Below are 27,283 nucleotides of genomic sequence, written 5' to 3'. Positions count from 1 at the left end.
AATTTAATTTTAGTTTCTTACCTTGGTGTCTGGTCGGTCCGCATGTGGTGCTGCATCTGAGTTTTGCTTCAATACAGCTGATGTCCTGTGTTTTTATGGTGTTATATACAATTTTACAGTGCCATATATGTAATTGTTTATATAAATAAACTTTTTCGGATTTCATTATTCTCTGGTGGATTTTGTCACTCCGATTTTTCTTTTTGTTAAAAAACTTGTGTGGAGTGGTTCCATGGCTAATGCCTGTGGTGGCTGGGATATGTAGGCCTACGGTCACCGGTGTTCACATTTATACTGTCCTAAAGGTCTTTTTGTTTTCTGATCCTAAGTGATCGCCTGAATTATCGTTCAGAGCCGTATTCACAATTCTGTTGGTTGCAGCTGGGACTACAGATACATTAGATGATGAGGAGGTGTGATAAAAATAGTATGGCACCTCTTTTCTCCCATAGACATCGATGAGTGTCGCCTCACTCCTAGACGCCTGTGTCTTAATGGTCGATGTGAGAACACCCCTGGAAGTTACCAATGCGTGTGTCCTGCTGGGTTTACTGCCAACTCCCAAGGCACCGATTGTCAAGGTAAGTAAATGCCGGTTACAGTTCTTCTAAATCTATTTTTTTTTAATTAAAGAACATTTTGCAATTGAGAAACCAACGGACAGTGATTTTGGAGCCAACCACTTCTATTTCTTATGGAAAGATTCACAAATAATCTATCCTGCGTGTATAATGAGAACATTTCACATAGGACAGATTACAATGTAATTCTGAGCGGATGTGCACGTTATTTTTACATTGATTTTGGGTCTTCAGAATAACTTTTATTAGATGGGTCTATTAGGGGCTTACCCAGTGCGGTGGGTTGTACAAATTGGAGGTGATGATGCAGCGAGATGAACTTGCCGGACGGCATGTGGATCGGCGAGGAACAATACAGCAGGGTGTGCAGGATGGGACGACAGATGGACAAGTAGAGAAGGAAAAATTAATGTAGCTGAGCCAGATGTGCGGATTGTATAGGATCAGCAGAGAACTGGTATCTTTCTGCAGGAGTTCAGTTTCGAACATGAATGCAGAGAGGTATAGCAAAACTGTTAACTTGCTTGCAGAGATGCGGTTACTCACTGTAATAGCAGAAATGTATAGGCAGACTGGTAACTTGCTTACAGAAATGCGGTTACTCACAGGAATAGCAGATGTGCGCAGCATCAGGATAGTAGAGTCAAGCTGGCTAACGTAACATGACAAAGCAGAGATAAAATTGCAATAGCACAAGGAATTGTTGGACTGAGTTTGGAAGAAGTAGCCAGTTGGTGAGTTGCTGACAGGAGCTGGTAAGATAATTAGACACCTAGCTAGAACACAAGTAAGATGAGGCCACCTTTAGGAAAAGCATGTCCTGAATACTCAGGTGGTGGGCGGCCATCTGAGCCGTCTTAATAGGCCTAGGATGATAACATCAGTGGTAGTTGCCGGGCCAACACAGTAACTTGATGCGGACTACCACAGAGGGAGCCAGCCATAGGGAGGAAGGAAGGAAGATCCAGTGCTGGAGCAGGGACAGGTAAGGAACAGGATCTAAAGAGCTTGTCTAACATTACAGGTTGTCTTAGTATGATAATGAAAGCTAACTCAGAACAGAAATGAATGTGTGAAGGGATAGCCATTGCCAGTTCTGCTGCCACTGTATACATTTAAAGAATATAATTATTGTAGCAAATCATTGGACATCGTGCAGAACGTTCATTATCTTCTAATAGAAATCATTAGATAGCTAGCTAGCGGGGCGTCTTCTGTGTAACATATGCTCTTCTAAATTAAAGTAGTTGTATGAGAGAAAAATGGCCATTGTTTTTCCCCAAAGTAGCGCCATTCTTGTCTACAGATTGTGTCTGGCAGCTCAGCTCAGTCTCATCTATATGAATAAGCAGTAATCCCCAAAACAACCTCTGTGGGACATTGTGCAATCTATGTCATAGTCTTAAAAGGTCCCCAACATGAGCATTCAGTCAGCTCAGCTGGTCCTGTACTCTTTGCTTTTAGAAAACGAGAACTCATTGGCCAGACAATATGATAAACTGACAATCTGAAAATCACAATACTGAAAACATACATTGTCTTACCCCCAAAAATCACTCCAAAGTGCCGGCCACTAGGTGTCTCCCTTCTGTGTAACTTGAGGTCCACTGCCTGTTCTCAAGTGCAATCCATCTCTAGCAGCAGAGATGCCGAGACAGATTAAAAGAGGACGAGTCTTTGTTTCTTTACTCCAGCTGTCTTGTAATAGTGGCGAATTTTCATTTCCTGGAAGGCAAGCCAGGAGCAATGCATGCTATAAAGCAGAGGTCTCAAACTGCATTCCTCGAGGGCCGCAAACAGGTCATGTTTTCAGGATTTCCTTGTATTGCACAGGTGATAATTTAACCACCTGCACAGATAATGATTACAGCACCTTGTGCAATGCGAAGGAAATCTTGAAAACACGCATGGTTTGCAGCTCTCAAGGAATGCAGTTTGAGACCCCTGCTATAAAGTATATACTATATTGCTGAAAAGAAAGCAATAGCAAGTTCCAGCTCCAACAGTGCTGGTAGAATGCTGATAAAAGGGAACCACCCACTGAAAATGAGTGGATGGCGTGTTGCAGAGCATGAGAATCAGGACAATTCCTGGGCATATTACACTGGTATTGCAACCTTGATAGACTGTATATCTTCAATGTACACTGCTCAAAAAAATAAAGGGAACACTTAAATAACAGAATATAAATCCAAGTAAATCAAACTTCTGTGAAATCAAACTGTCCACTTAGGAAGCAACACTGTTTGACAATCAATTTCACATGCTGTTGTGCAAATGGAATAGACAACAGATGGAAATTAATGGCAATTATCAAGACACACTCAATAAAAGAGTGGTTCTGCAGGTGGTGACCACAGACCACATCTCAGTACCAATGCTTTCTGGCTGATGTTTTGGTCACGTTTGAATGTTGGTTGTGCTTTCACACTCGTGGTAACATAAGACGGACTCTGCAACCCACACAATTGGCTCAGGTAGTGCAGCTCATCCAGGATGGCACATCAATGCGAGCTGTGGCAAGGTTTACTGTGTCTGTCAGCGTAGTGTCCAGAAGCGCTACCAGGAGACAGGCCAGTACACCAGAAGACGTGGAGGGGGCCGTAGGAGGGCAACAACCCAGCAGCAGGACCGCTACCTCAGCCTTTGTGCAAGGAGGAACAGGAGGAGCACTGCCAGAGCCCTGCAAAATGACCTCCAGCAGGCCACAAATGTGCATGTGTCTGCACAAACAGTTAGAAACCGACTCCATGAGGATGGTCTGAGGGCCCGACGTCCACAGAAGGGGGTTGTGACAGAGTCTGGAGACGCCATGGAGAGCGATCTGCTGCCTGCAACATCCTTTAGCATGACTGGTTTGGCAGTGGGTCAGTAATGGTATGGGGTGGCATTTCTTTGAAGGGCTGCACAGCCCTCCATGTGCTCGCCAGAGGTAGCCTGACTGCCATTAGGTACCGAGATGAGATCCTCAGACCCCTTGTGAGACCATATACTGGTGCGGTTGGCCCTGGGTTCCTCCTAATGCAGGACAATGCCAGACCTCATGTGGCTAGATTGTGTCAGCAGTTCCTGCAAGATGAAGGCATTGAAGCTATGGACTGGCCCGACCGTTCCCCAGACCTGAATCCGATTGAACACATCTGGGACATCATATCTCGCTCCATCCACCAACAGACTGTCCAGGAGTTGGCGGATGCTTTAGTCCAGGTCTGGGAGGAGATCCCTCAGGAGACCATCTGCAGTCTCATCAGGAGGATGCCCAGGAATTGTAGGGAGGTCATACATGCACGTGGATGCCACACACACTACTGAGCATCATTGCCTTGTCTTGAGGCATTTCCACTGAAGTTGGATCAGCCTGTAACTTCATTTCCCACTTTTATTTTGATCATCATTCCAACTCTAGACCTCAGTGGGATATTAGTTGTGATTTACGCTGATCATTTTTAGGTTTTATTGTTCTGAACACATTCCACTATGTAATGAATAAAGATTTATAACTGGAATATTTCATTCAGTGATATCTAGGATGTGGAATTTTAGTGTTCCCTTTATTTTTTTGAGCAGTGTATTTCACAAATCTGTGCAGTTTAGACACATAACAGTGAGTAAACCTACAACCAAGTCCCTGGAGAGACTGAATTGAAAAATGTTCTACATTGCAGTAATGACAGGTATCCGCTGCTATATTTTATTAGCCGTGTATAATGTGCATTATGCTTGAATTTCACTCCTGGAACATGCAGTCTTACGGGCATTTGACCAAATAGCTCAACCAGAGACGGCTTGTCCTGTGCTTGGTGGAAGACGTACGCCTATTATAGTAATGCTTTACCCCAGGCGGCTGCTTTGCCGGTGCCTGCCTGCAGATTTGGTGCAGAGGTTTCGGCGTCTGTCCTTCTTTTGAATGGGGCTTACAGAAATCCATGCTCATGCTGCAGAATTTCAACCTTGCAGAAATTTCAGACTTTCTGGCTACGACATGAGAATTGCATAGTTCATTCATAGATACGGAACTGGGATCGTGAAAAGTTTCATGTCTCCACAATACAGATATAGATGAATGCCGCCAGACACCACGACCCTGCGGATCTGGAAGATGCCTGAACACTCCTGGCAGTTTCCGCTGTTCTTGTCCAGCTGGCTACAGACTAACCGCACAAGGCAGTGACTGCATTGGTGAGATGCTTCAGATGCTTGCTTTATGGCTCTTATCAGTGCACTCTTGTATGAACCAATGATATGGTCCATGTCGCTGGAATTCATACACATTCACACTCATGCATTTTTCACTGCTGATTTTGCAAATCTGCGGCAGATCTGTCATGGATTTTCTCCCATCCATTGCTAAGAATTAAATCAATAGTGAAAATCCAAAGCATAAATGACATTCTGGTATGATCATGTATTAAATATTCATCGGTGTAATATTCAGTTTCCTCTCTACAGATATTAACGAGTGTGAGAATCCAGGAGCCTGCGCCGGTCAGGAGTGCGTCAACACACCGGGGTCCTTCCAGTGCAGGCAATGCCACGCTGGATACAGGCTCCAGAACCGGCGCTGTGTGGGTGGGTGTCATAGCGTCCTTACATCAGTCACATATTAGAAAGGATAAAAAAAAACATTTTAACCAAGTTTTATTCTATTTACTAAGAATTAATTTTTGTGTGCAGAAAAACCCCTTATATTCACAGCAAACAGTGGTGTACCTGTCACGGAGGCATCCTAGTCACGGCCTTAGTCTGCAGCCGCCACCAGAGGGCGTTTAAATGGAAAGGGTTCAATGGCCTATTGTGTAAATCATATTTTTATGGGTAAATATATTTTTATTAAAGAGAAGAGAATTTTACAAGAAAAACAGTAGTTGAAAACTACGACAATGATCAAAGTACTTTTTCTTATAATATACAATTCGAGAAGAGTAACACGAAAAACACTCATTCACAAACCTTGCATAAATCTTACATAAAAATTAGAGGGAGTAAACCCTCTATAATGACTACGGTAACTTTAACATATAAGCAATAACTCCTTGCCCCCGCAACAGGCGAGGACTTTCATTACCGTGAATAAAAGAAAGCATACCTAAAATCAGTTCGCCCATGTCCCCTAGAGCGAGACATGCACGCAGATAGTATCATTATAAAAGTAACTGGTAAATCATGGTACAGACCTATCACACCGAGCTGGTGGAAGGTGAACAGCTCACCCAGGGGGGAGATAGAAAGAGGAGGAAATAGAGGGGGGAGCCCAAGTAGGCGGGGCTCAAGAAAAGAAATATAAAATGAGAACACGAAAAGAAGAGTAGCTTAGTAATCGACTGTAGAATAGACAGGTGTATTCAGGTAAACAGGTCAGGGAAACGAGCAGAATCTTTAAATAGAATCCATTCAGTCCAGATACCTAAAAAGGAGACCCTTGTCTGTAAATCATATTTTTATGTTAATTTTTTTTTTTTATTTTATTTTTGTCAATTTTTTTAAATTTTTTTTTATATTACTAATTGGATAAAAAGAAAATCAGAAATCTTACAATTTGCACACTGGCCTCTAGGCCTTATGTTAAACTACTACTTCTTGTTCTGTGCAAAAGACTTTTCAACAGCCTTATAATCACCAACAGGATTTCAGTTATTGATAACACCTCTATATACAGTAGATAACACAGGATCCACCATTCACAATAGGTGATGTCACAGCTCACCTCCTCCTCCTGTATAATGACTGATGACACCTCTATATACAGTAGATAACACAGGATCCACCATTCACAATAGGTGATGTCACAGCTCACCTCCTCCTGTACAATGACTGATAACAGTATCTACAGTATATAGAGGTGTTATCAGACATTATACAGGAGGAGGAGGTGAGCTGTGACATAATTTATTGTGAATGGTGGATCCTGTGTTATCTACTGTATATAGAGCTGTTATCAGTCATTGTACAGGAGGAGGAGGTGAGCTGTGACATCACCTATTGTGAATGGTGGATCCTGTATTATCTACTGTATATAGAGGTGTCATCAGTCATTGTACAGGAGGGGGAGGTGAGCTGTGACATCACCTATTGTGAATGGTGGATCCTGTGTTATCTACTGTATATAGAGGTGTTATCAGTCATTGTACAGGAGGAGGTGAGCTGTGACATAACCTATTGTGAATGGTGGATCCTGTGTTATCACAGCTCACCTCCTCCTCCTGTACAATGACTGATAACACCTCTATATATATAGTAGATAACACAGGATCCACCATTCACAATAGGTGATTTCACAGCTCACCTCCTCCTCCTCCTCCTGTACAATGACTGATAGATAACACAGGATCCACCATTCACAATAGGTGATGTCACAGCTCACCTCCTCCTCCTGTATAATGTCTGATAACACCTCTATATACTGTAGATAACACAGGATCCACCATTCACAATAGGTGATGTCACAGCTCACCTCCCCCTCCTGTACAATGACTGATGACACCTCTATATACAGTAGATAATACAGGATCCACCATTCACAATAGGTGATGTCACAGCTCACCTCCTCCTCCTGTACAATGACTGATAACAGCTCTATATACAGTAGATAACACAGGATCCACCATTCACAATAAATTATGTCACAGCTCACCTCCTCCTCCTGTATAATGTCTGATAACACCTCTATATACTGTAGATAACACAGGATCCACGATTCACAATAGATGATATCACAGCTCACCCCCTCCTCCTGTACAATGACTGATAACACCTATATATACAGTAGATAACACAGGATCCACCATTCACAATAAGTGATGTCAAAGCTCACCTCCTCCTCCTGTACAATGACTGATAACACCTCTATATACAGTAGATAACACAGGATCCACCATTCACAATAGGTGATGTCACAGCTCACCTCTTACACCTGTACAATGACTGATAACACCTCTGTATACTGTAGATAACACAGGATCCACCAATCACAATAGACTGTCACAGCTCACCTCCTCCTCCTGAACAATGACTGATAACACCTCTATATACAGTAGATAACACAGGATCCACCATTCACAATAGGTGATGTCACAGCTCACCTCCTCCACCTGTACAATGACTGATAACACCTCTATATACAGCAGATAACACAGGATCTACCATTCACAATAGGTGATGTCACAGCTCACCTCCTCCACCTGTACAATGACTGATAACACCTCTATATACAGTAGATAACACAGGATCCACCATTCACAATAGGTGATGTCACAGCTCACCTCCTCCTCACTTTGCTTCTTTACAAACAAGGTGTGAGTCAGTTTATTGCTCCTAATGTCCATGTGAAGAACAGGAACTAGGAGTCTAATATTAGGTCTAGTGCTTAGTTTGAAATTTGCAAGATTTTTCTTTTAAATACAGATTGTGATTTGAAAAATTGAAAAAAAAAAATGTTTACAAATTATATTTAACATAACCAATTCTCTTAAGCAATGAGACATTTTCTGATCACACATTCACTTTAAGGCCAGGATCACACATACGCGAGATACGACCGAGTCTCGCAGGTGAAAACCCAGCTCTGGCGCCAGCACTTGGGAGCAGAGCAGGCAGCCGCACAGCAACACATGGAGCGGAGTGCCGGCACCAGAGCTTGTTTTTAACTTGCGAGACTCGGCCGTATCTCGTGTATGTGTGATTCCGGCCTTAGGGTAAATATTTTTACAACTCTTGGATGCCGGTGTATAGAGTACATTCATTTAGTAGCTGAGCCCACTACACACATGGGGGATGCCAGCTGTGTTATACAGCCAACACCTGCCTGTAACAGCAGCAACCAGAGCCAGCTCCAGCCACTGTTAATCTCTGACAATGGCATTTAATTGGTGTGATTGCATGCTATTTTATGTAGCCATGGCAGCTGGGGGCCTATTAAGGACCCCCATGGTTGCCATCTTGGCACCCCTGTTAAGCACATCCACAGGCTGAGCTTCATGAGACCATCATTTCACATATACAATAATTTTTACAGTCACTGCCCCAGAAAATGCAATAAATAAGTTATCGTATGGACTCTAAAATGGTACCAATAGGAACCACGCCAAAAAACAAGCCCCCAAACAGCTCAATTGATGGAAAAATAAAAGTTATAGGTAAAAAAAGTCAACACAAACCAATTATATTTTATTTGTTTACAAACTTCTTTATCAGTTAATTTAAAAAAAAAAACACAAACCTTTACAAGTTACATAATTGCTGACCTATAAAAAAATATTTCCTTGTCAATTTTATTGCGCAATGAATGCCGTAAATCCCCCCCCCCCCAAAAAAAAAAATAAAAAAATTGCAGAATCACTTTTTTTTCACCATTTCACCACACTTGGAACTTTTTCTCTAAAATATTAAAAACTACAGCGTGTCCTGCCAAAAGAAAAAACAAGCCCTCATACGGCTACATCAGCAGAAAAAAAAAAAATCTTGGAAGAGTGCGAAAACGAAAATTTGCTGCGGAGAAAGGGTTAATTCAATGTTATGGAATTTTTAAAAATCTGTTTGCACTTGGCTCCCTCTAGTGGTGGCTTTGTGTAACTACAGTGGCTGTACTTCCAGGTGTTCAGTAGAGAAGAAGCTGCAGATGGTGAATTCAGAGTATATATGTATACGTGCTGACAATTTTACTACTTATATAAAAAAAGGAACCTGTCAGTGCGTCTTTATATATGGAAGGATGGACACGCCCACTGTGCACTTCCAGCCTGATTTGCATATAGCTTATACGCTAGATTTCTCATGACTGACACATCGGATTTCTACAATAAAGGTGTCGTTTTTATTAGGGAACAAGCGCCTACACAGCCGTAACACTGCGCCTTCCATATATAAATATATTGCTGATAAGTTCACTTTTACAGGTAGAATTGAAAGAAGAAAATGGAGATACTGCCACTAAGATGTAAATGAAATAATATAAAAAAAATAGAAAATGTTTTGGCATTAATCTGTTTCTGCTGTTCTCTATAGATATCAATGAGTGTCTGACTGAGTCTTCCTGCGGGCCTAATGGAAAATGTATTAACACCGATGGCTCTTACCAGTGTGAATGTGCCCCTGGATTCAGACTGAGCAGCGATAAAACTCAGTGCACAGGTCAGAGGACGTCACGTGCAAAGTTCTGCTTCTGCCATCGCGTGCTTAGCTGGTAAACCAGTGGTCCTCCAGGGCTCAGCCATGGCCGTCAGTCCCATGTGGTCCTCCAGGGCTCAGCCATGGCCGTCAGTCCCATGTGGTCCTCCAGGGCTCAGCCATGGCCGTCAGTCCCATGTGGTCCTCCAGGGCTCAGCCATGGCCGTCAGTCCCATGTGGTCCTCCAGGGCTCAGCCATGGCCGTCAGTCCCATGTGGTCCTCCAGGGCTCAGCCATGGCCGTCAGTCCCATGTGGTCCTCCAGGGCTCAGCCATGGCCGTCAGTCCCATGTGGTCCTCCAGGGCTCAGCCATGGCCGTCAGTCCCATGTGGTCCTCCAGGGCTCAGCCATGGCCGTCAGTCCCATGTGGTCCTCCAGGGCTCAGCCATGGCCGTCAGTCCCATGTGGTTCTCCAGGGCTCAGCCATGGCCGTCAGTCCCATGTGGTCCTCCAGGGCTCAGCCATGGCCGTCAGTCCCATGTGGTCCTCCAGGGATCAGCCATGGCCGTCAGTCCCATGTGGTCCTCCAGGGCTCAGCCATGTCTGTCAGTCCCATATGGTCCTCCAGGGCTCAGCCATGGCCGTCAGTCCCATGTGGTCCTCCAGGGCTCAGCCATGGCCGTCAGTCCCATGTGGTCCTCCAGGGCTCAGCCATGGCCGTCAGTCCCATGTGGTCCTCCAGGGCTCAGCCATGGCCGTCTGTCCCATGTAGTCCTCCAGGGCTCAGCCATGGCCGTCAGTCCCATGTAGTCCTCCAGGGCCGTCAGTCCCATGGACTTTACATGGAGTACCAGTGAATATGACCTAACTGTACTCCGGTGCAACGAGGGCACAGAACCTCCGCTCTTTCACTGGTGGGAGTTTCGGCCGTGGGGTCCCCAAGGATCAAACACTTATCATCTATCCTATTATCCTGTGATTGGCAGGGTTCTTGGTCCCGAATCCCCAGCCAACGAACGTTGATGGCCTATCTAGACCAACAGTGAAGCTCAACTTCAGTTGGACAGAATAAAGTATATCAATGCCTTCAAGAGCAATTTATTTTTTACTTAAATTACTTAAATGCATATATTTTGGTTAAAAATAATTTTTGTATTTGGGTTCCAATTAAAAATTTAGCACAATTAGCCTTCTGTAACGGCTGTTCATTCCTGGTTCCAAAATGAGTTAACTGAGGATCCATCAGCGAGCTTATTCTGACTTAGATTTTTTAACTCTTATCTTGCTCCTTCTGGTCTCCTCTCATCTGATTGCTTGATACATGGAAGTTGAGCTGAACTTGGAGTTGATAACTTTTATTCTTTTAAGCTCCTCTTAACTATAGGACAAGAAGGTGAGGCGGAGGGGGCCGATGCATGTTTGTGAAATATTATCATGTGTCAATTGGCCATAGTGGTGAATGGAGTCTCAGCCAGATGAAACCAGCTGCCCCATCTGGCTACCCAATGAATTATAAACTCTCCCATCAAAAAGAGCTCACTAATGGATCATCAGTTAACTCATTCTTCAGCTGGCAATAAACAGTGGCTGTAGAAGGCAAACGGTGAAACATTTTAATTACAACCCAATTACAAAATAATTTTTTTTTTCAACAAAAATAAAATAAAATTCCATCCAAAGGCATATTCTTCAACAACCATTACATTTTGATTATGGTGTAATTGGCACATATTTTATCTGCTGCAGATATTAACGAGTGTCTGGAAGGAGACTTCTGTTTCCCACGGGGCGAGTGCCAGAATACGGAGGGTTCTTACAGATGCGTGTGTGCGGAGGGCTACGTCACTACCCCCGATGGCTCATCATGTATTGGTAAGTTCAGAAACCCTGGGCACGGATGTACGATGGGGGCAGACACCCACTGCCGGTCGCGGGCAGTACAAGCTGCAGGGTCAGGTCCTTATAATAAATGTACACTGATGTATTCTTATAAGATAACGATGAATGTCAGACCGGCATCTTCTGCCAAGGAGGACGCTGCACCAACACCGTGGGATCCTTCCAGTGCGCGTGTCCAACTGGTCTAAGAGCCACCTCTGATAACAGCAATTGTATAGGTGAGATGGCGATCATCCCGATGATGGATGTCCGGCTACATCATCACGCCATGAAATAATAAATAATGTATCCGCCAGATATTAATGAATGCCAGGAGCGAGGAGCCGCTCTGTGTGGGACACAAACCTGTGAAAATACCCTGGGGTCGTATCGGTGCATTGCGTCCTGTGATAGCGGATATAGGCTGACGGCCTCCGGAGACTGCGCGGGTGAGAATAGACGTCTGTTTTCTGTCCTTTACCTCTGTCTCATGCTCAGGTTTAGTCACTTCAAATGGATGCAAAGAGGAGCCATGATGCTGTCCATACACAAAGCGCCGGCCGAGCGTTTATTTGACCGACAAGTATCTCTCCTGACTTCCCCATGCACATGAATGCTGGGATCAGTGGGCGAAAGAAGAAAGCCGCATGTACTCAGCCTCCCCAGGTCCATCACTGAGTCTTCTCCACTGCTCCCTGACTGGCTGCAGCGCTGACATCACATCTAACACTGGGAGCAGTAATGGACTCAGTGCTGGACCTGGGGAAGGTGAGCAATGCATTTTTTTTTTTAAACAAGCTGCAGAAGGAAGAGAGGGGTTTTCTGAAACTGGAAAATCCCTTTAAGTAATATCAATCATTCAGAAAACAATTCTGTTCATGTCTGCTATCGTTGACTTTTTCTAATTTTCCAATAAAGTACAAGATAATGAATGTAATCTTCATTTTATAGATATCAATGAGTGCGCTAATAACTCGACGATCTGCGGAGACAACGCCGTTTGTGAGAATCTTATTGGCACCTACCGATGTACATGCAACTGGGGTCATGAAATGTCCAGCGAGGGTCAGCATTGTGTAGGTATGTCACATCTATGTGCCTTCATTTTAGCAAAATCACCTTTACCTTCCTTTTCTACATCTTAAAGCAATTGTTTAGGATTAGGAAAACATGTCTGCCCTCTTCCAAAAACTGTGCTACGCTTGGGCACAGGTCACTAACAATTTAGCTCTGCAGTGTCTAACAGCTGGCACTCAGAACAGATCGGTGGGGGTGGCGGGTGTTGGACCCCCATCTATCTGGTACTCACAATCTATCATGAGCACAGGTCATCATTATAAAAGCAACCCTTTAATTGTGCCCATGATCCAGGCTGCATGAATCACCTGACAAGTTCTTTTTAGGGCCTTTATGGACCTTTAGCAAGACCTTTAGGGCCTTAATCAAGACCTTAAGGACCTTTAGCAAGACCTTAAGGACCTTTAGCAAGACCTTTAGGGCCTTAATCAAGACCTTAAGGACCTTTAGAAAGACTTTTAGGACCTTTAGCAAGACCTTTAGGACCTTTAGCAAGAGAAAATGTCCATGCATTAGGGTAACGCCACATGTGGTGGAATTTTTCTGTTACGGATCTCACAGTAGTGATTCAATAGCAAAATCTATGCGTTCCCTGTGGTTCGTTTGCTGTAGATTCATCACAGATTTCATTGAAGGGGTAATAGAAACCATGTTAAAAATCCACGGCTTATTTGTTCTTCAGCGTGGAATTCTTCTGATACATGGGAATGGCATTTCCTATCCGCATACACATGCAACTTACTGAATATTAATTTGCGGTGTGGATTGATTTCAATTTTTGTTGCCCAAAGACTTTACATAGTAGAGGACCAAAATTATCTAAAATTGGTGCAAATGCTGCCAATGAGAAGACATGAGCGCTGAGCCATATGATATGCTTTACTTAAAAATCCCCCAATCCTTTTCACTAGAAATTATTCTTCTATTCACCGAGTGTCCTCTGCTTTGCAGAATTCTTGATTGTTCGCACCCATAAAGGTATGAGGACACGATGGCTTTTTCAGGCGGATTCCGCCTGAAAAAGCTGTACTGGCAAAACGCTACAAAGAATAAGCAAAATGCACATTAGTACCAAAACGACTTGCTGTACACATGTTCCTCCTTTAGTCACTCATTTTAACCACTTCAGGCTTTGAAAGTCTTAAAGAGGCTAAAAAAAGTTACCGTCCCATTCTGGTGGCCTCTGGCCACCATTATGTTATATACAGAATGTGAAAAAACGATGCCACCGCAAAGGTCATCCGAGAAGACGTCACAAAAGACGCTTTATGAAACGTACCACCAGAGTTTTTCTGAAGCATCTTCCGCTTCGGCAGCACATATACTAAAAATGGAAAGATGCAGAGAAGATTAGCAACGCCACCAAGCAATGATGACCATGCAAATTTGTGAAGCGTTCCATTTTTTTAAAAAAATGGCGTCTAAAAGACATCATGTGCACATACTGTACCCTTATGCTCTTTAATGTCTGGTCTTTAGTAATATCTTGTGACTCACTATCCTGACGCTTCTTGTTTGTCTTTTACGTTATGTAGATATAGACGAGTGTTTGGAATATGGAGATTCCATCTGTGGATCTTTACGATGCCAAAATACACCGGGATCCTACAAATGCATAAGTGACTGCGAGCCCGGCTATCAGCTGTCCTCTTCTGGAGACTGTACTGGTGAGAACCCGAGCCGTCCATCATTACTAGGCTGAAATGGTTATGCACGTGGAGTGACTGTGGCTTTACCATCATGCAATCATAAACTAAAAAGGCAGCGCCGCTTGGCTCGAGTCCTAACCCCGGGTATGTTCATGTGTCAGATATCGACGAATGTCTAAATAAGACTGTCTGCGGGGAGCACGCCCTGTGCCTCAATCTAGCTGGAGCCTACCAGTGCCTGTGTGACCAGGGCTATGAGGGGGAGAGGGGCGATCAGCGCTGTGTTGGTGAGTGCCTTCATTATGGGCCAGACTACAGGTTATTATAAAGTACAATTACTAGGAAACGTGGCAACTCAGATTGCTTGTTTGGCCAATAGTGATGAGAGAACGTGCTGGGATAAAGTGTTATCTAAGCATGCTCAGGTGCTAACCGAGCGTGTTCGTCGTGCTCGAAAAATATGTTTGAGTCCCCGTGGATGCAGGACTAGCAGATGTTCGGCAGCCGCAACTCATGCAGGGATTATCCAACAAACAGGCAATCCATGCATGTGTTGCGGCTGTCGAACAGCCGCAGAGACTCGAACATATTTTTCGAACACGCCGAAGATACTCAGATAGCACCCGAGCATGCTGAGATAACACCTTATCCCAGCACATTCGGTCATCACTATTGGCCAATAGTTATTATACCTCAGTGGCGATATATCTGCTGTAAGAGTCTGTTAGAGGCTTCCCAATCATTTTGTTCCCTTGAGAACAGAATGATTGGACATGTTGTAATGCAACATGCCCAATCCTTTTGATCTCCCAATGTTCTGCTGTCAGGGGAAAGTCAGGACAACCCCAAAGATGGTCAGCCTGTCCCGTGGGTTCTGTGGTCATTCATTTAATGTGTATGGCCACCTTAAGGTTTTTCTTTTATCTGACATCTTGTACGCTAAATTGTTCACGGACGGTGTGATTTGTTCAAACATTTGGACTATATGTGAATGAAGGTTTATTTCATGAGGCTATTAGCAAAAACCGATAGGTATGGATAACACAAAATGGCACAATCCCGCAATCAGGGGTCAGCAAGCTTTATTGTGACTCAAACTTTTTTGAAACTACAACTCCGACCATTTTACGATAGACGGCGTCAGGCATGTTGGGAGTTGTAGTTCGTCAGCACAAGTCATTCATTTCTGCTGTTAAGGTAAGTGCGTATCAAAGAAGCTAAAATAAAATATTGAATCCAGGTTAGCAGACTGGCGATCATCTCTGGTCATCCTCAACAGCCCACTACTTCAGTGTGTCCCTATAAAAATGGTTTGGCCTAGAGAAAAGGGTGGATAGGTTAGAATAAAAAGCCATGGTTTATAATGCACCAGGGTGCACCAACATTTTTGGGACATCATTAATTAATCTACCCCAAGTATTAGGACTGATATTATATATGCCAGCCTTAGTCATAGCTTGTTTAAACTTTCAGGTGGCTTCTTCATAAATTGGGCTCATCTTAACCCGGAGAGGACCCAGTTACCATTATTTTACACCAATTATTTAGAGTAACTTGCGACTCTGAGTTGTTTTTGTCTGCCCTCATTTATACCCGTGGTATCTATATATATGCCATTAATGTGCCATGCCTTTCTGGTATATAGTGATTGTGCAGGGTGCATTATGTCTTTTTCCAGGTGTGCTCCCTCAGAGGAACCTGGACTTTCTTCTCTCTGAAGTCCTGTAGATAGAGTTGGTATGAAACAATTGGCTTGTCCCATTCCATCGGCCACGAATGTGACCTGTGGCTGCCACATGGGAGTACCGCCTCTTACCTGCTGTCATCCATGGCTGTTCTAGTCATGCCAGCCCGGCTAATCAAACAAAGAGCCACGGATGCCAGCAGGAAAGAGGTGGTACTCCTACACCCCGTGCGGTGGCCAAAGACCACTCTCGTGGTCGATTGAAGACAGGCAACTTGATTCTCACCAACTCTAGCTCTCAACCATCACCAGATGTTTCTGTCACTCCACTTGTAAGTTCTCGTGTTTTTTAAGATTGTTCCAAATTTGGAATACACTGTGTTCCAGTTTATAAATGTTGTGCATTGGCTTAAGAAAAAGTCATACCAGACCGACTATATGTCTAGAGTGAGCAGGTGCATATTTATCCTAAAATTGGCCCCATTTTCCATTTTTAGCAATAATAAATCGGTCAGACATGCCTTCTCCTTTTACCCTTTTTGCCAAAAATTGGTAATGGAAGATCAAAATCCCCTCCTGTGCTTTGGGTTTGGATTAATTGTCTTCACCAAGGATGGATCACCCTTGTAAATCTCTTAATGAAGCATTGGGTATATTCTCCTTTTTCGAGGCCGCATTCCAGAATGGATTAGACTGACCTTGGGTTTTGTTACTAATTTTCCTTGCAGGATACCCAGCAAAAAAAAAGTTTACATGTATACTTAAAAGGAAAAGTAACCAAAAACTATGGAAAAACAAGGTTCTTTGTAATACCAAAAATAAAAAAAATACACCTTCAAACCTCCTTGAAGACTAATCATACTCTAAAAAAAAATGTTGGTGCCTGCAGTACAGTCATGTTCTGTTGTTTTTCTCTTGGAGGACGACATGCTGAATATTGAGATACTTAACCTTGGTGTCTCCTCTCTTCCAGATGTTGATGAGTGTGAGACATTACAAGAGGTATGCGGGACGGCCCTATGTGAGAACGTGGAAGGATCCTTCCTCTGTATCTGTCCTAACAGCAATGAAGAGTTTGACCCAATGTTCGGAAAGTGCATACGGACAAGCTCCGCCGGTGAGCGGTTCCTCTGAGATCTCGCGTGTAGGACTATGACTATCACTGACCAGACATGGTGGAGTTGACTAGTGCATGGTTTGGATATTTTTTTAATTTCTTTTAAAGTTAATTTAATGTTATCGTACTTTTTCCTTCTTCTTTACTACAGCCCGTCCTGCATATCCAAGCAATACTGCCTTAACCAGGGTAGAGTTTGTGGCTACCCCAGGTCTTAAAGAGTGTTATTACAACCTGGAAGACCCCAACGTGTGTGACAATGTGCTTTCCAGGAACGTCAGCCAGATCGAATGCTGCTGTACAGTTGGAAAAGGATGGGGACAAGCATGCCAAATCCAGAGATGTCCCAGCATGGAATCGGGTAATATCCTGGAGACCACTTTTCTTGAAGGGCTTGTTCAGATGTAGGGATCGTATCATAGTTCATTCAGTGTCAGGATCATAGCAAAACATTTGATGAAAATGCCTCCAACATCAAAGGGCCATTCCCAACCGGCCAAACTATCCATTGGATAAGTGCTGATCTTTGGGAGTACGACAGCTGGGACTCCTCATCCAGAAAACGTGGCTCTGAAATGCCCCATTAGCATGGAGCAGATACAGCACACCATTCATTGTCTATGGGACAATGGCAATTTCAGGGCTTTTTCTTTGGAATGATCGGGGTCCTAGTGATTGGCACCCCAGTGATCAGCAAGTTATCACCTATCTTGTGAACAGATGATAACTCGTATGAGGTTGGTAACAGCCTTTTGAGTATCTTCACGACTCGTTGGACAGTGTACCCCAATCTTGTGTAATATATGGTAGACCTACTGGGTCTTTTTGTCCTTCAGGCATTATTTGGTTCTGGTTCTCAAGTCTTTTTGTTATTTATTTTTTTAGCTGAATACCGAAGGTTGTGTCCTGATGGAGTTGGCTATATCGCGTCAGGTCAAGGAAGCAAAGGTTCGTGCTTGGAATAAATTTCTGTACTGAACTTCGACATCATTGGACAGGTTGTGTCTGTAAGATGGGACCCGCGTCTGTCATACATTGGGCTTCACACTTTAAACAAACTTTCCCTCTAATCATATATTTACCATGTGCTTCTATTTAAGATGTTGATGAATGTAAGCTCTTTGGACCAGAACTCTGCAAAGGAGGTGTATGTCTTAACAAGGATCCGCTATTTGCCTGCTACTGCTCAAACGGCTACTACTACGATGTTCATCAAATGGAGTGTGTAGGTAAGAGCCACACAATGCTGCACGCTGACTGCAAGAGTCACTATGTATATAGTCTGCTAATCATCACTTAAAGGGGTATTCTCAACTCCAAGATCCTATCTCAATATGTAATGGGTGTAGTAATAATAATAATAGCAAATTCATCCAATTAGAAATGTAGTACAGTTCTTCTGATTCACTATGTCGCTTAACCCATTTGCAGGGCATTGCAGTAGCTTAGATATCCATGGTTATGACCACTAACAGCTGTCACTATATTAGTGGTTGTAACCATGGATACCTAAACTACTGCAATGCCCTGCACATGGGGTAAGCTACAGTGCCTTGCGAAAGTATTTGGCCCCCTGGAACTTTTCAACCTTTTCCCACATATCATGCTTCAAACATAAAGATACCAAACTTAAATTTTTGGTGAAGAATCAACAACAAGTGGAACACAATTGTGAAGTTGAACGAAATTTATTGGTTATTTTAAATTTTTGTAGAAATTAAAATACTGAAAAGTGACTCTCCGGTATGGATCCCTCTGACCAGATTTCGAAAACTACAATCATTATTTGGGGAATTGGCGTGGGGTGGGAAGAACCCTAGAATTAGGCAGGAGATACTGCAGAGGCCTAAAGATGAGGGGGGACTTGCCCTGCCTAATCCCTGGTTATACTTTTTATCTGCGCAAAGCCAACATCTTAGGGGTTGGGGGGATGGACTTGAGAAAGGTCAGGGACATAGTAGCTTGGTACATATAATTGGCAGGTGGCCCTTGGGTCAGGGTTTAGAAGCTGGCATATTTAAGAAGTTGGGAACTTGTTTTCACACCATAAATTTGATCCATAAGGTATGGCAGACGATTAAAGGTATAAGGGGGGTTGTGAAATTCACTGAGTTTTCGCCTATATGGGATAACCTCTCTTTTCAAGAATTTAATCATATGGAAGGAATGGGAGAGTGGAGGGAAAAAGGCATTGGGCTGATAGGTCAGTTGATTCACAACGGGAATCTTAAATCTTTTGGTATGCTGCAGCAGGAATTCCATTTCCCGGGTTTAAAGTTGTATCAATATAGAAGGGTTCAGCACGCATTTCAGGCACAAAAAAAGAGAGGGCCTATAGTGATTCAGAAGGATCTAATGTTGGATTTTATATTAAATAACAACGGAACAAAAGGGGCAATATCCGAAGTATATGGCGATTTGTTACATACCTTTCTATTGGATTACCCTATTAAAGCCAGAAGGAAATGGGAGGATGAACTGGGGCAAATAGACGATGATAGGTGGGAGTCTATACTGGAATACATACAGTGGGGCAAAAAAGTATTTAGTCAGTCAGCAATAGTGCAAGTTCCACCACTTAAAAAGATGAGAGGCGTCTGTAATTTACATCATAGGTAGACCTCAACTATGGGAGACAAACTGAGAAAAAAAAATCCAGAAAATCACATTGTCTGTTTTTTTATCATTTTATTTGCATATTATGGTGGAAAATAAGTATTTGGTCAGAAACAAACAATCAAGATTTCTGGCTCTCACAGACCTGTAACTTCTTCTTTAACCCCTTCACCCCCAAGGGTGGTTTGCACGTTAATGACCGGGCCAATTTTTACAATTCTGACCACTGTCCCTTTAGGAGGTTATAACTCTGGAACGCTTCAACGGATCTTGGCGATTCTGACATTGTTTTCTTGTGACATATTGTACTTCATGATAGTGGTAAAATTTCTTCGATATAACTTGCGTTTATTTGTGAAAAAAACGGAAATTTGGCGAAAATTTTGAAAATTTTGCAATTTTCCAACTTTGAATTTTTATGCCCTTAAATCACAGACATATGTCACGCAAAATACTTAATAAGTAACATTTCCCACATGTCTACTTTACATCAGCACAATTTTGGAACCAAAATTTTTTTTTGTTAGGGAGTTATAAGGGTTAAAAGTTGACCAGAAATTTCTCATTTTTACAACACCATTTTTTTTTAGGGACCACATCTCATTTGAAGTCATTTTGAGGGGTCTGTATGATAGAAAATACCCAAGTGTGACACCATTCTAAAAACTGCACCCCTCAAGGTGCTCAAAACCACACTCAAGAAGTTTATTAACCCTTCAGGTGTTTCACAGGAATTTTTGGAATGTTTAAATAAAAATGAACATTTAATTTTTTTTCACACAAAATTTATTTCAGCTCCAATTTGTTTTATTTTACCAAGGGTAACAGGAGAAAATAGACTGCAAAAGTTGTTGTACAATTTGTCCTGAGTACGCTGATACCCCATATGTGGGTGTAAACCATTGTTTGGGCGCATGGCAGAGCTTGGAAGGGAAGGAGCGCCATTTGACTTTTCAATGCAAAATTGACTGGAATTGAGATGGGACGCCATGTTGCGTTTGGAGAGCCCCTGATGTGCCTAAACATTGAAACCCCCTACAAGTGACACCATTTTGGAAAGTAGACCCCCTAAGGAACTTATCTAGATGTGTGGTGAGCACTTTGACCCACCAAGTGCTTCACAGAAGTTTATAATGCAGAGCCGTAAAAATAAAAAATCATATTTTTTCACAAAAATGATCTTTTCGCCCCCAATTTTTTATTTTCCCAAGGGTAAGAGAAGAAATTGGTCCCCAAAAAATGTTGTGCAATTTGTCCTGAGTACGCAGATACCCCATATGTTGGGGTAAACCACTGTTTGGGCGCATGGCAGAGCTTGGAAGGGAAGGAGCGCCATTTGACTTTTCAATGCAAAATTGACTGGAATTGAGATGGGACGCCATGTTGTGTTTGGAGAGCCCCTGATGTGCCTAAACATTGAAACCCCCTACAAGTGACACCATTTTGGAAAGTAGACCCCCTAAGGAACTTATCTAGATGTGTGGTGAGCACTTTGACCCACCAAGTGCTTCACAGAAGTTTATAATGCAGAGCCGTAAAAATAAAAAATCATATTTTTTCACAAAAATGATCTTTTCGCCCCCAATTTTTTATTTTCCCAAGGGTAAGAGAAGAAATTGGTCCCCAAAAAATGTTGTGCAATTTGTCCTGAGTACGCAGATACCCCATATGTTGGGGTAAACCACTGTTTGGGCGCATGGCAGAGCTCGGAAGTGAAGGAGCGCCATTTGACTTTTCAATGCAAAATTGACTGGAATTGAGATGGGACGCCATGTTGCGTTTGGAGAGCCCCTGATGTGCCTAAACATTGAAACCTCCTACAAGTGACACCATTTTGGAAAGTAGACCCCCTAAGGAACTTATCTAGATGTGTGGTGAGCACTTTGACCCACCAAGTGCTTCACAGAAGTTTATAATGCAGAGCCGTAAAAATAAAAAATCATATTTTTTCACAAAAATGATCTTTTCGCCCCCAATTTTTTATTTTCCCAAGGGTAAGAGAAGAAATTGGTCCCCAAAAAACGTTGTGCAATTTGTCCTGAGTACGCAGATACCCCATATGTTGGGGTAAACCACTGTTTGGGCGCATGGCAGAGCTTGGAAGGGAAGGAGCGCCATTTGACGTTTCAATGCAAAATTGACTGGAATTGAGATGGGACGCCATGTTGCGTTTGGAGAGCCCCTGATGTGCCTAAACATTGAAACCCCCCACAAATGACACCATTTTGGAAATTAGACCCCCTAAGGAACTTATCTAGATGTGTTTTGAGAGCTTTGCACCCCCAAGTGTTTCACTACAGATTATAACGCAGAGCCGTGAAAATAAAAATTCTTTTTTTTTTTCACAAAAATGATTTTTTAGCCCCCAGCTTTTGTATTTTTACAAGAGTAACAGAATAAACTGGACCCCAAAAGTTGTTGTCCAATTTGTCCTGAGTACGCTGATACCCCATATATGGAGGGTAACCACTGTTTGGGCGCATGACAGAGCTCGGAAGGGAAGGAGCGCCATTTGGAATGCAGACTTAAATGGATTGGTCTGCAGGCGTCACGTTGCATTTGCAGAGCCCCGCCCCCTGATGTACCCAAACAGTACAACCCCCCCACAAGTGACCCCATATTGGAAACTAGACCTCCCAAGGAACTTATCTAGATGTGTTGTGAGAACTTTGAACCCCCAAGTGTTTCACTACACTTTGTAACGCAAAGCCGTGAAAATAAAAATTCTTTTTTTTTTTCACAAAAATGATTTTTTAGCCCCCAGCTTTGTATTTTTACAAGGGTAACAGAATAAATTGGACCCTACAAGTTGTTGTCCAATTTGTCCTGAGTACGCTGATACCCCCTATGTGGGGGGTAACCACTGTTTGGGCACATGACAGAGCTCGGAAGGGAAGGAGCGCCATTTGGAATGCAGACTTAAATGGATTGGTCTGCAGGCGTCACGTTGCATTTGCAGAGCCCCTGATGTACCCAAACAGTACAACCCCCCCACAAGTGACCCCATATTGGAAACTAGACCTCCCAAGGAACTTATCTAGATGTGTTGTGAGAACTTTGAACCCCCAAGTGTTTCACTACACTTTGTAACGCAAAGCCGTGAAAATAAAAATTCTTTTTTTTTTTCACAAAAATGATTTTTTAGCCCCCAGCTTTGTATTTTTACAAGGGTAACAGAATAAATTGGACCCTACAAGTTGTTGTCCAATTTGTCCTGAGTACGCTGATACCCCCTATGTGGGGGGTAACCACTGTTTGGGCACATGACAGAGCTCGGAAGGGAAGGAGCGCCATTTGGAATGCAGACTTAAATGGATTGGTCTGCAGGCGTCACGTTGCATTTGCAGAGCCCCTGATGTACCCAAACAGTACAAACCCCCCACAAGTGACCCCATATTGGAAACTAGACCTCCCAAGGAACTTATCTAGATGTGTTGTGAGAACTTTGAACCCCCAAGTGTTTCACTACAGTTTGTAACGCAAAGCCGTGAAAATAAAAATTCTTTTTTTTTTCACAAAAATGATTTTTTAGCCCCCAGCTTTGTATTTTTACAAGGGTAACAGAATAAATTGGACCCTACAAGTTGTTGTCCAATTTGTCCTGAGTACGCTGATACCCCCTATGTGGGGGGTAACCACTGTTTGGGCACATGACAGAGCTCGGAAGGGAAGGAGCGCCATTTGGAATGCAGACTTAAATGGATTGGTCTGCAGGCGTCACGTTGCATTTGCAGAGCCCCTGATGTACCCAAACAGTACAAACCCCCCACAAGTGACCCCATATTGGAAACTAGACCTCCCAAGGAACTTATCTAGATGTGTTGTGAGAACTTTGAACCCCCAAGTGTTTCACTACAGTTTACAACGCAGAGCCGTGAAAATAAAACATATTTTTTTCCCACAAAAATGATTTTTAGCCCCCCAAATTTTTATTTTCCCAAGGATAACAAGAGAACTTGGACCCCAGAAGTTGTTGTTCAATTTGTCCCGAGTACGCTGATAACCCATATGTTGGGGTAAACCCCTTTTTGGACGCACGGGAGAGCTCGGAAGGGAAGGAGCACTGTTTTACTTTTTCAACGCAGAATTGGCTGGAATTGAGATCGGACGCCATGTCGCGTTTGGAGAGCCCCTGATGTGCCTGAACAGTGGAAACTCCCCAATTCTACCTGAAACCCTAACCCAAACACACCCCTAACCCTAATCCCAACGGTAACCCTAACCCTACCCCTAACCTCACCTCTAACCGTTTAATGAACATTTTCTGACAGTCATAAGTGCCACGTATTTAAGTGCCACGTATTTAAGTGCCACATATTTAAGTGCCACGTATTTAAGTGCCACGTGTTTCAGTGCCACGTGTTTCAGTGCCACGTGTTTCAGTGCCACGATATTTCAGTGCCACGTATTTCAGTGCCACGTACTATAAATACTATAACTATGTGGTTATACGTGGCACTGAAATATCGTGGCACGTAAATACGTGGCACTTAAGTACGTGGCACTTAAGTACGTGGCACTTAAATACGTGGCACGTAAATACGTGGCACGTAAATACGTGGCACTTAAGTACGTGGCACTTAAGTACGTGGCACTTAAGTACGTGGCACTTATATATGTGGCACTTATATACGTGGCACTTATATACGTGGCACTTATATACGTGGCCACTGAAATATCGTGGCACTTATATACGTATATAAACGTATATTTTAGTGCCACGTATTTCAGGTTAGGGGTAGGGTTAGGGGTAGGGTTTTTTTTTTTTGTTTGTTTTCTTGTGTTTTTCTATAAAAACGCATGCGTCTAAAAACGCATGCGTTTTACCACGTTTACATGCGTTTTTTCACACATGCGTTTTTTTAAAAAACGCATGCAGATAAAAACGCAAGTGTGAAACCAGCCTAAAAGACGCTTTTTATAGCAAAAAAGTTTTTGCGTCTCCACATTTTGAGACCTATAATTTTTCCACATTTTGGTCCACAGAGTCATGTGAGGTCTTGTTTTTTGTGGGACGAGTTGACGTTTTTATTGGTAACATTTTCGGACACGTGACCATTTTTGATCACTTTTTATTCCGATTTTTGTGAGGCAGAATGACCAAAAACCAGCTATTCATGAATTTCTTTTGGGAGAGGCGTTTATACCGTTCCGCGTTTCGTAAAATTGATAAAGCAGTTTTATTCGTCGGGTCAGTACGATTACAGCGATATCTCATTTATATAATTTTTTTATGTTTTGGCGCTTTTATACGATAAAAACTATTTTATAGAAAAAATAATTATTTTGGTATCGCTTTATTCTCAGGACTATAACTTTTTTATTTTTTTGCTGATGATGCTGTATGGCGGCTCGTTTTTTGCAGGACAAGATGACGTTTTCAGCGGTACCATGGTTATTTATATCCGTCTTTTTGATCGCGTGTTATTCCACTTTTTGTTCGGCGGTATGGTAATAAAGCGTTGTTTTTTGCCTCGTTTTTTTTTTTTTTTTCTTACGGTGTTTACTGAAGGGGTTAACTAGTGGGGCAGTTTTATAGGTTGGGTCGTTACGGACGCGGCGATACTAAATATGTGTACTTTTATTGTTTTTTTTATTTTATTTAGATAAAGAAATGTATTTATGGGAATAATATTTTATTTTTTTTTTCATTATTTTGGAATATTTTTTTTTTTTTTTTTTTACACATTTGGAAAAATTTTTTTTTAACTTTTTTACTTTGCCCCAGGGGGGGACAATACAGATCGGTGATCTGCCAGTTTGCATAGCACTCTGACAGATCACCGATCTGAGGAAAGTGCAGGCTGCTTCACAGTGCCTGCTCTGAGCAGGCGTCTGTGAAGCCACCTCCCTCCCTGCAGGACCCGGATCCGCGGCCATCTTGGATCCGGGTCTGGGAGCTGCAGGGAGGGAGGTAAGACCCTCGCAGCAACGCGATCACATCGCGTTGCTGCGGGGGGCTCAGGGAAGCCCGCAGGGAGCCCCCTCCCTGCGCGATGCTTCCCTGCACCGCCGGCACATCGCGATCATGTTTGATCGCGGTGTGCCGGGGGTTAATGTGCCGGGGGCGGTCCGTGACCGCTCCTGGCACATAGTGCCGGATGTCAGCTGTGATAATCAGCTGACACCCGGCCGCGATCGGCGGCGCTCCCCCCGTGAGCGCCGCTGATCGCGTATGACGTACTATCCCGTCGGCGGTCATACGGGCCCACCCCACCTCGACGGGATAGTACGTCGGATGTCAGGAAGGGGTTAAGAGTCTCCTCTTTCCTCCACTCATTACCTGTAGTAATGGCACCTGTTTAAACTTGTTATCAGTATAAAAAGACACCTGTGCACACCCTCAAACAGTCTGACTCCAATCTCCACTATGGTGAAGACCAAAGAGCTGTCAAAGGACACCAGAAACAAAATTGTAGCCCTGCACCAGGCTGGGAAGACTGAATCTGCAATAGCCAACCAGCTTGGAGTGAAGAAATCAACAGTGGGAGCAATAATTAGAAAATGGAAGACATTCAAGACCACTGATAATCTCCCTCGATCTGGGGCTCCACGCAAAATCCCACCCCGTGGGGTCAGAATGATCACAAGAACGGTGAGCAAAAATCCCAGAACCACGCGGGGGGACCTAGTGAATGAACTGCAGAGAGCTGGGACCAATGTAACAAGGCCTACCATAAGTAACACACTACGCCACCATGGACTCAGATCCTGCAGTGCCAGACGTGTCCCACTGCTTAAGCCAGTACATGTCCGGGCCCGTCTGAAGTTTGCTAGAGAGCATTTGGATGATCCAGAGGAGTTTTGGGAGAATGTCCTATGGTCTGATGAAACACAACTGGAACTGTTTGGTAGAAACACAACTTGTCGTGTTTGGAGGAAAAAGAATACTGAGTTGCATCCATCAAACACCATACCTACTGTAAAGCATGGTGGTGGAAACATCATGCTTTGGGGCTGTTTCTCTGCAAAGGGGCCAGGACGACTGATCCGGGTACATGAAAGAATGAATGGGGCCATGTATCGTGAGATTTTGAGTGCAAACCTCCTTCCATCAGCAAGCGCATTGAAGATGAAACGTGGCTGGGTCTTTCAACATGACAATGATCAAAAGCACACCGCCAGGGCAACGAAGGAGTGGCTTCGTAAGAAGCATTTCAAGGTCCTGGAGTGGCCTAGCCAGTCTCCAGATCTCAACCATATAGAAAACCTTTGGAGGGAGTTGAAAGTCCGTGTTGCCAAGCGAAAAGCCAAAAACATCACTGCTCTAGAGGAGATCTGCATGGAAGAATGGGCCAACATACCAACAACAGTGTGTGGCAACCTTGTGAAGACTTACAGAAAACGTTTGACCTCTGTCATTGCCAACAAAGGATATATTACAAAGTATTGAGATGAAATTTTGTTTCTGACCAAATACTTATTTTCCACCATAATATGCAAATAAAATGATAAAAAAAACAGACAATGTGATTTTCTGGATTTTTTTTTTCTCAGTTTGTCTCCCATAGTTGAGGTCTACCTATGATGTAAATTACAGACGCCTCTCATCTTTTTAAGTGGTGGAACTTGCACTATT

At 43.2% G+C, this 27,283-nt stretch overlaps 1 protein-coding gene and 1 non-coding gene across 3 annotated transcripts in view; both read left to right on the top strand.

Annotated features, from left to right (window-relative positions):
• The window catches only part of LTBP4 (latent transforming growth factor beta binding protein 4), a 273,052-nt gene that overhangs the window by 231,478 nt on the left and 14,291 nt on the right, over nucleotides 1–27,283 (top strand). Inside the window, exons 17-30 of one of the 2 annotated variants that reach the window (XM_077285558.1) lie at nucleotides 453–581; nucleotides 4,635–4,760; nucleotides 5,031–5,150; nucleotides 9,582–9,707; nucleotides 11,430–11,555; nucleotides 11,678–11,800; nucleotides 11,879–12,010; nucleotides 12,513–12,641; nucleotides 14,174–14,305; nucleotides 14,449–14,574; nucleotides 16,945–17,088; nucleotides 17,240–17,449; nucleotides 17,974–18,036; nucleotides 18,189–18,317. In XM_077285558.1, coding sequence (XP_077141673.1) covers nucleotides 453–581; nucleotides 4,635–4,760; nucleotides 5,031–5,150; nucleotides 9,582–9,707; nucleotides 11,430–11,555; nucleotides 11,678–11,800; nucleotides 11,879–12,010; nucleotides 12,513–12,641; nucleotides 14,174–14,305; nucleotides 14,449–14,574; nucleotides 16,945–17,088; nucleotides 17,240–17,449; nucleotides 17,974–18,036; nucleotides 18,189–18,317 — 1,815 coding nt within the window. The remainder of the gene's footprint in view (nucleotides 1–452; nucleotides 582–4,634; nucleotides 4,761–5,030; nucleotides 5,151–9,581; nucleotides 9,708–11,429; nucleotides 11,556–11,677; nucleotides 11,801–11,878; nucleotides 12,011–12,512; nucleotides 12,642–14,173; nucleotides 14,306–14,448; nucleotides 14,575–16,944; nucleotides 17,089–17,239; nucleotides 17,450–17,973; nucleotides 18,037–18,188; nucleotides 18,318–27,283) is intronic. The other variant, XM_077285559.1, reaches the window with a different exon arrangement.
• LOC143810731 (U6 spliceosomal RNA) lies at nucleotides 13,941–14,046 on the top strand. The gene has a single exon (XR_013223163.1). It is a non-coding gene; the product is annotated as a U6 spliceosomal RNA (small nuclear RNA).

Source organism: Ranitomeya variabilis, chromosome 2, assembly GCF_051348905.1.
Source record: "Ranitomeya variabilis isolate aRanVar5 chromosome 2, aRanVar5.hap1, whole genome shotgun sequence".
NCBI classification, from domain to species: Eukaryota; Metazoa; Chordata; class Amphibia; order Anura; family Dendrobatidae; genus Ranitomeya; species Ranitomeya variabilis.
This window is presented reverse-complemented; position numbering and strand designations above follow the sequence as displayed.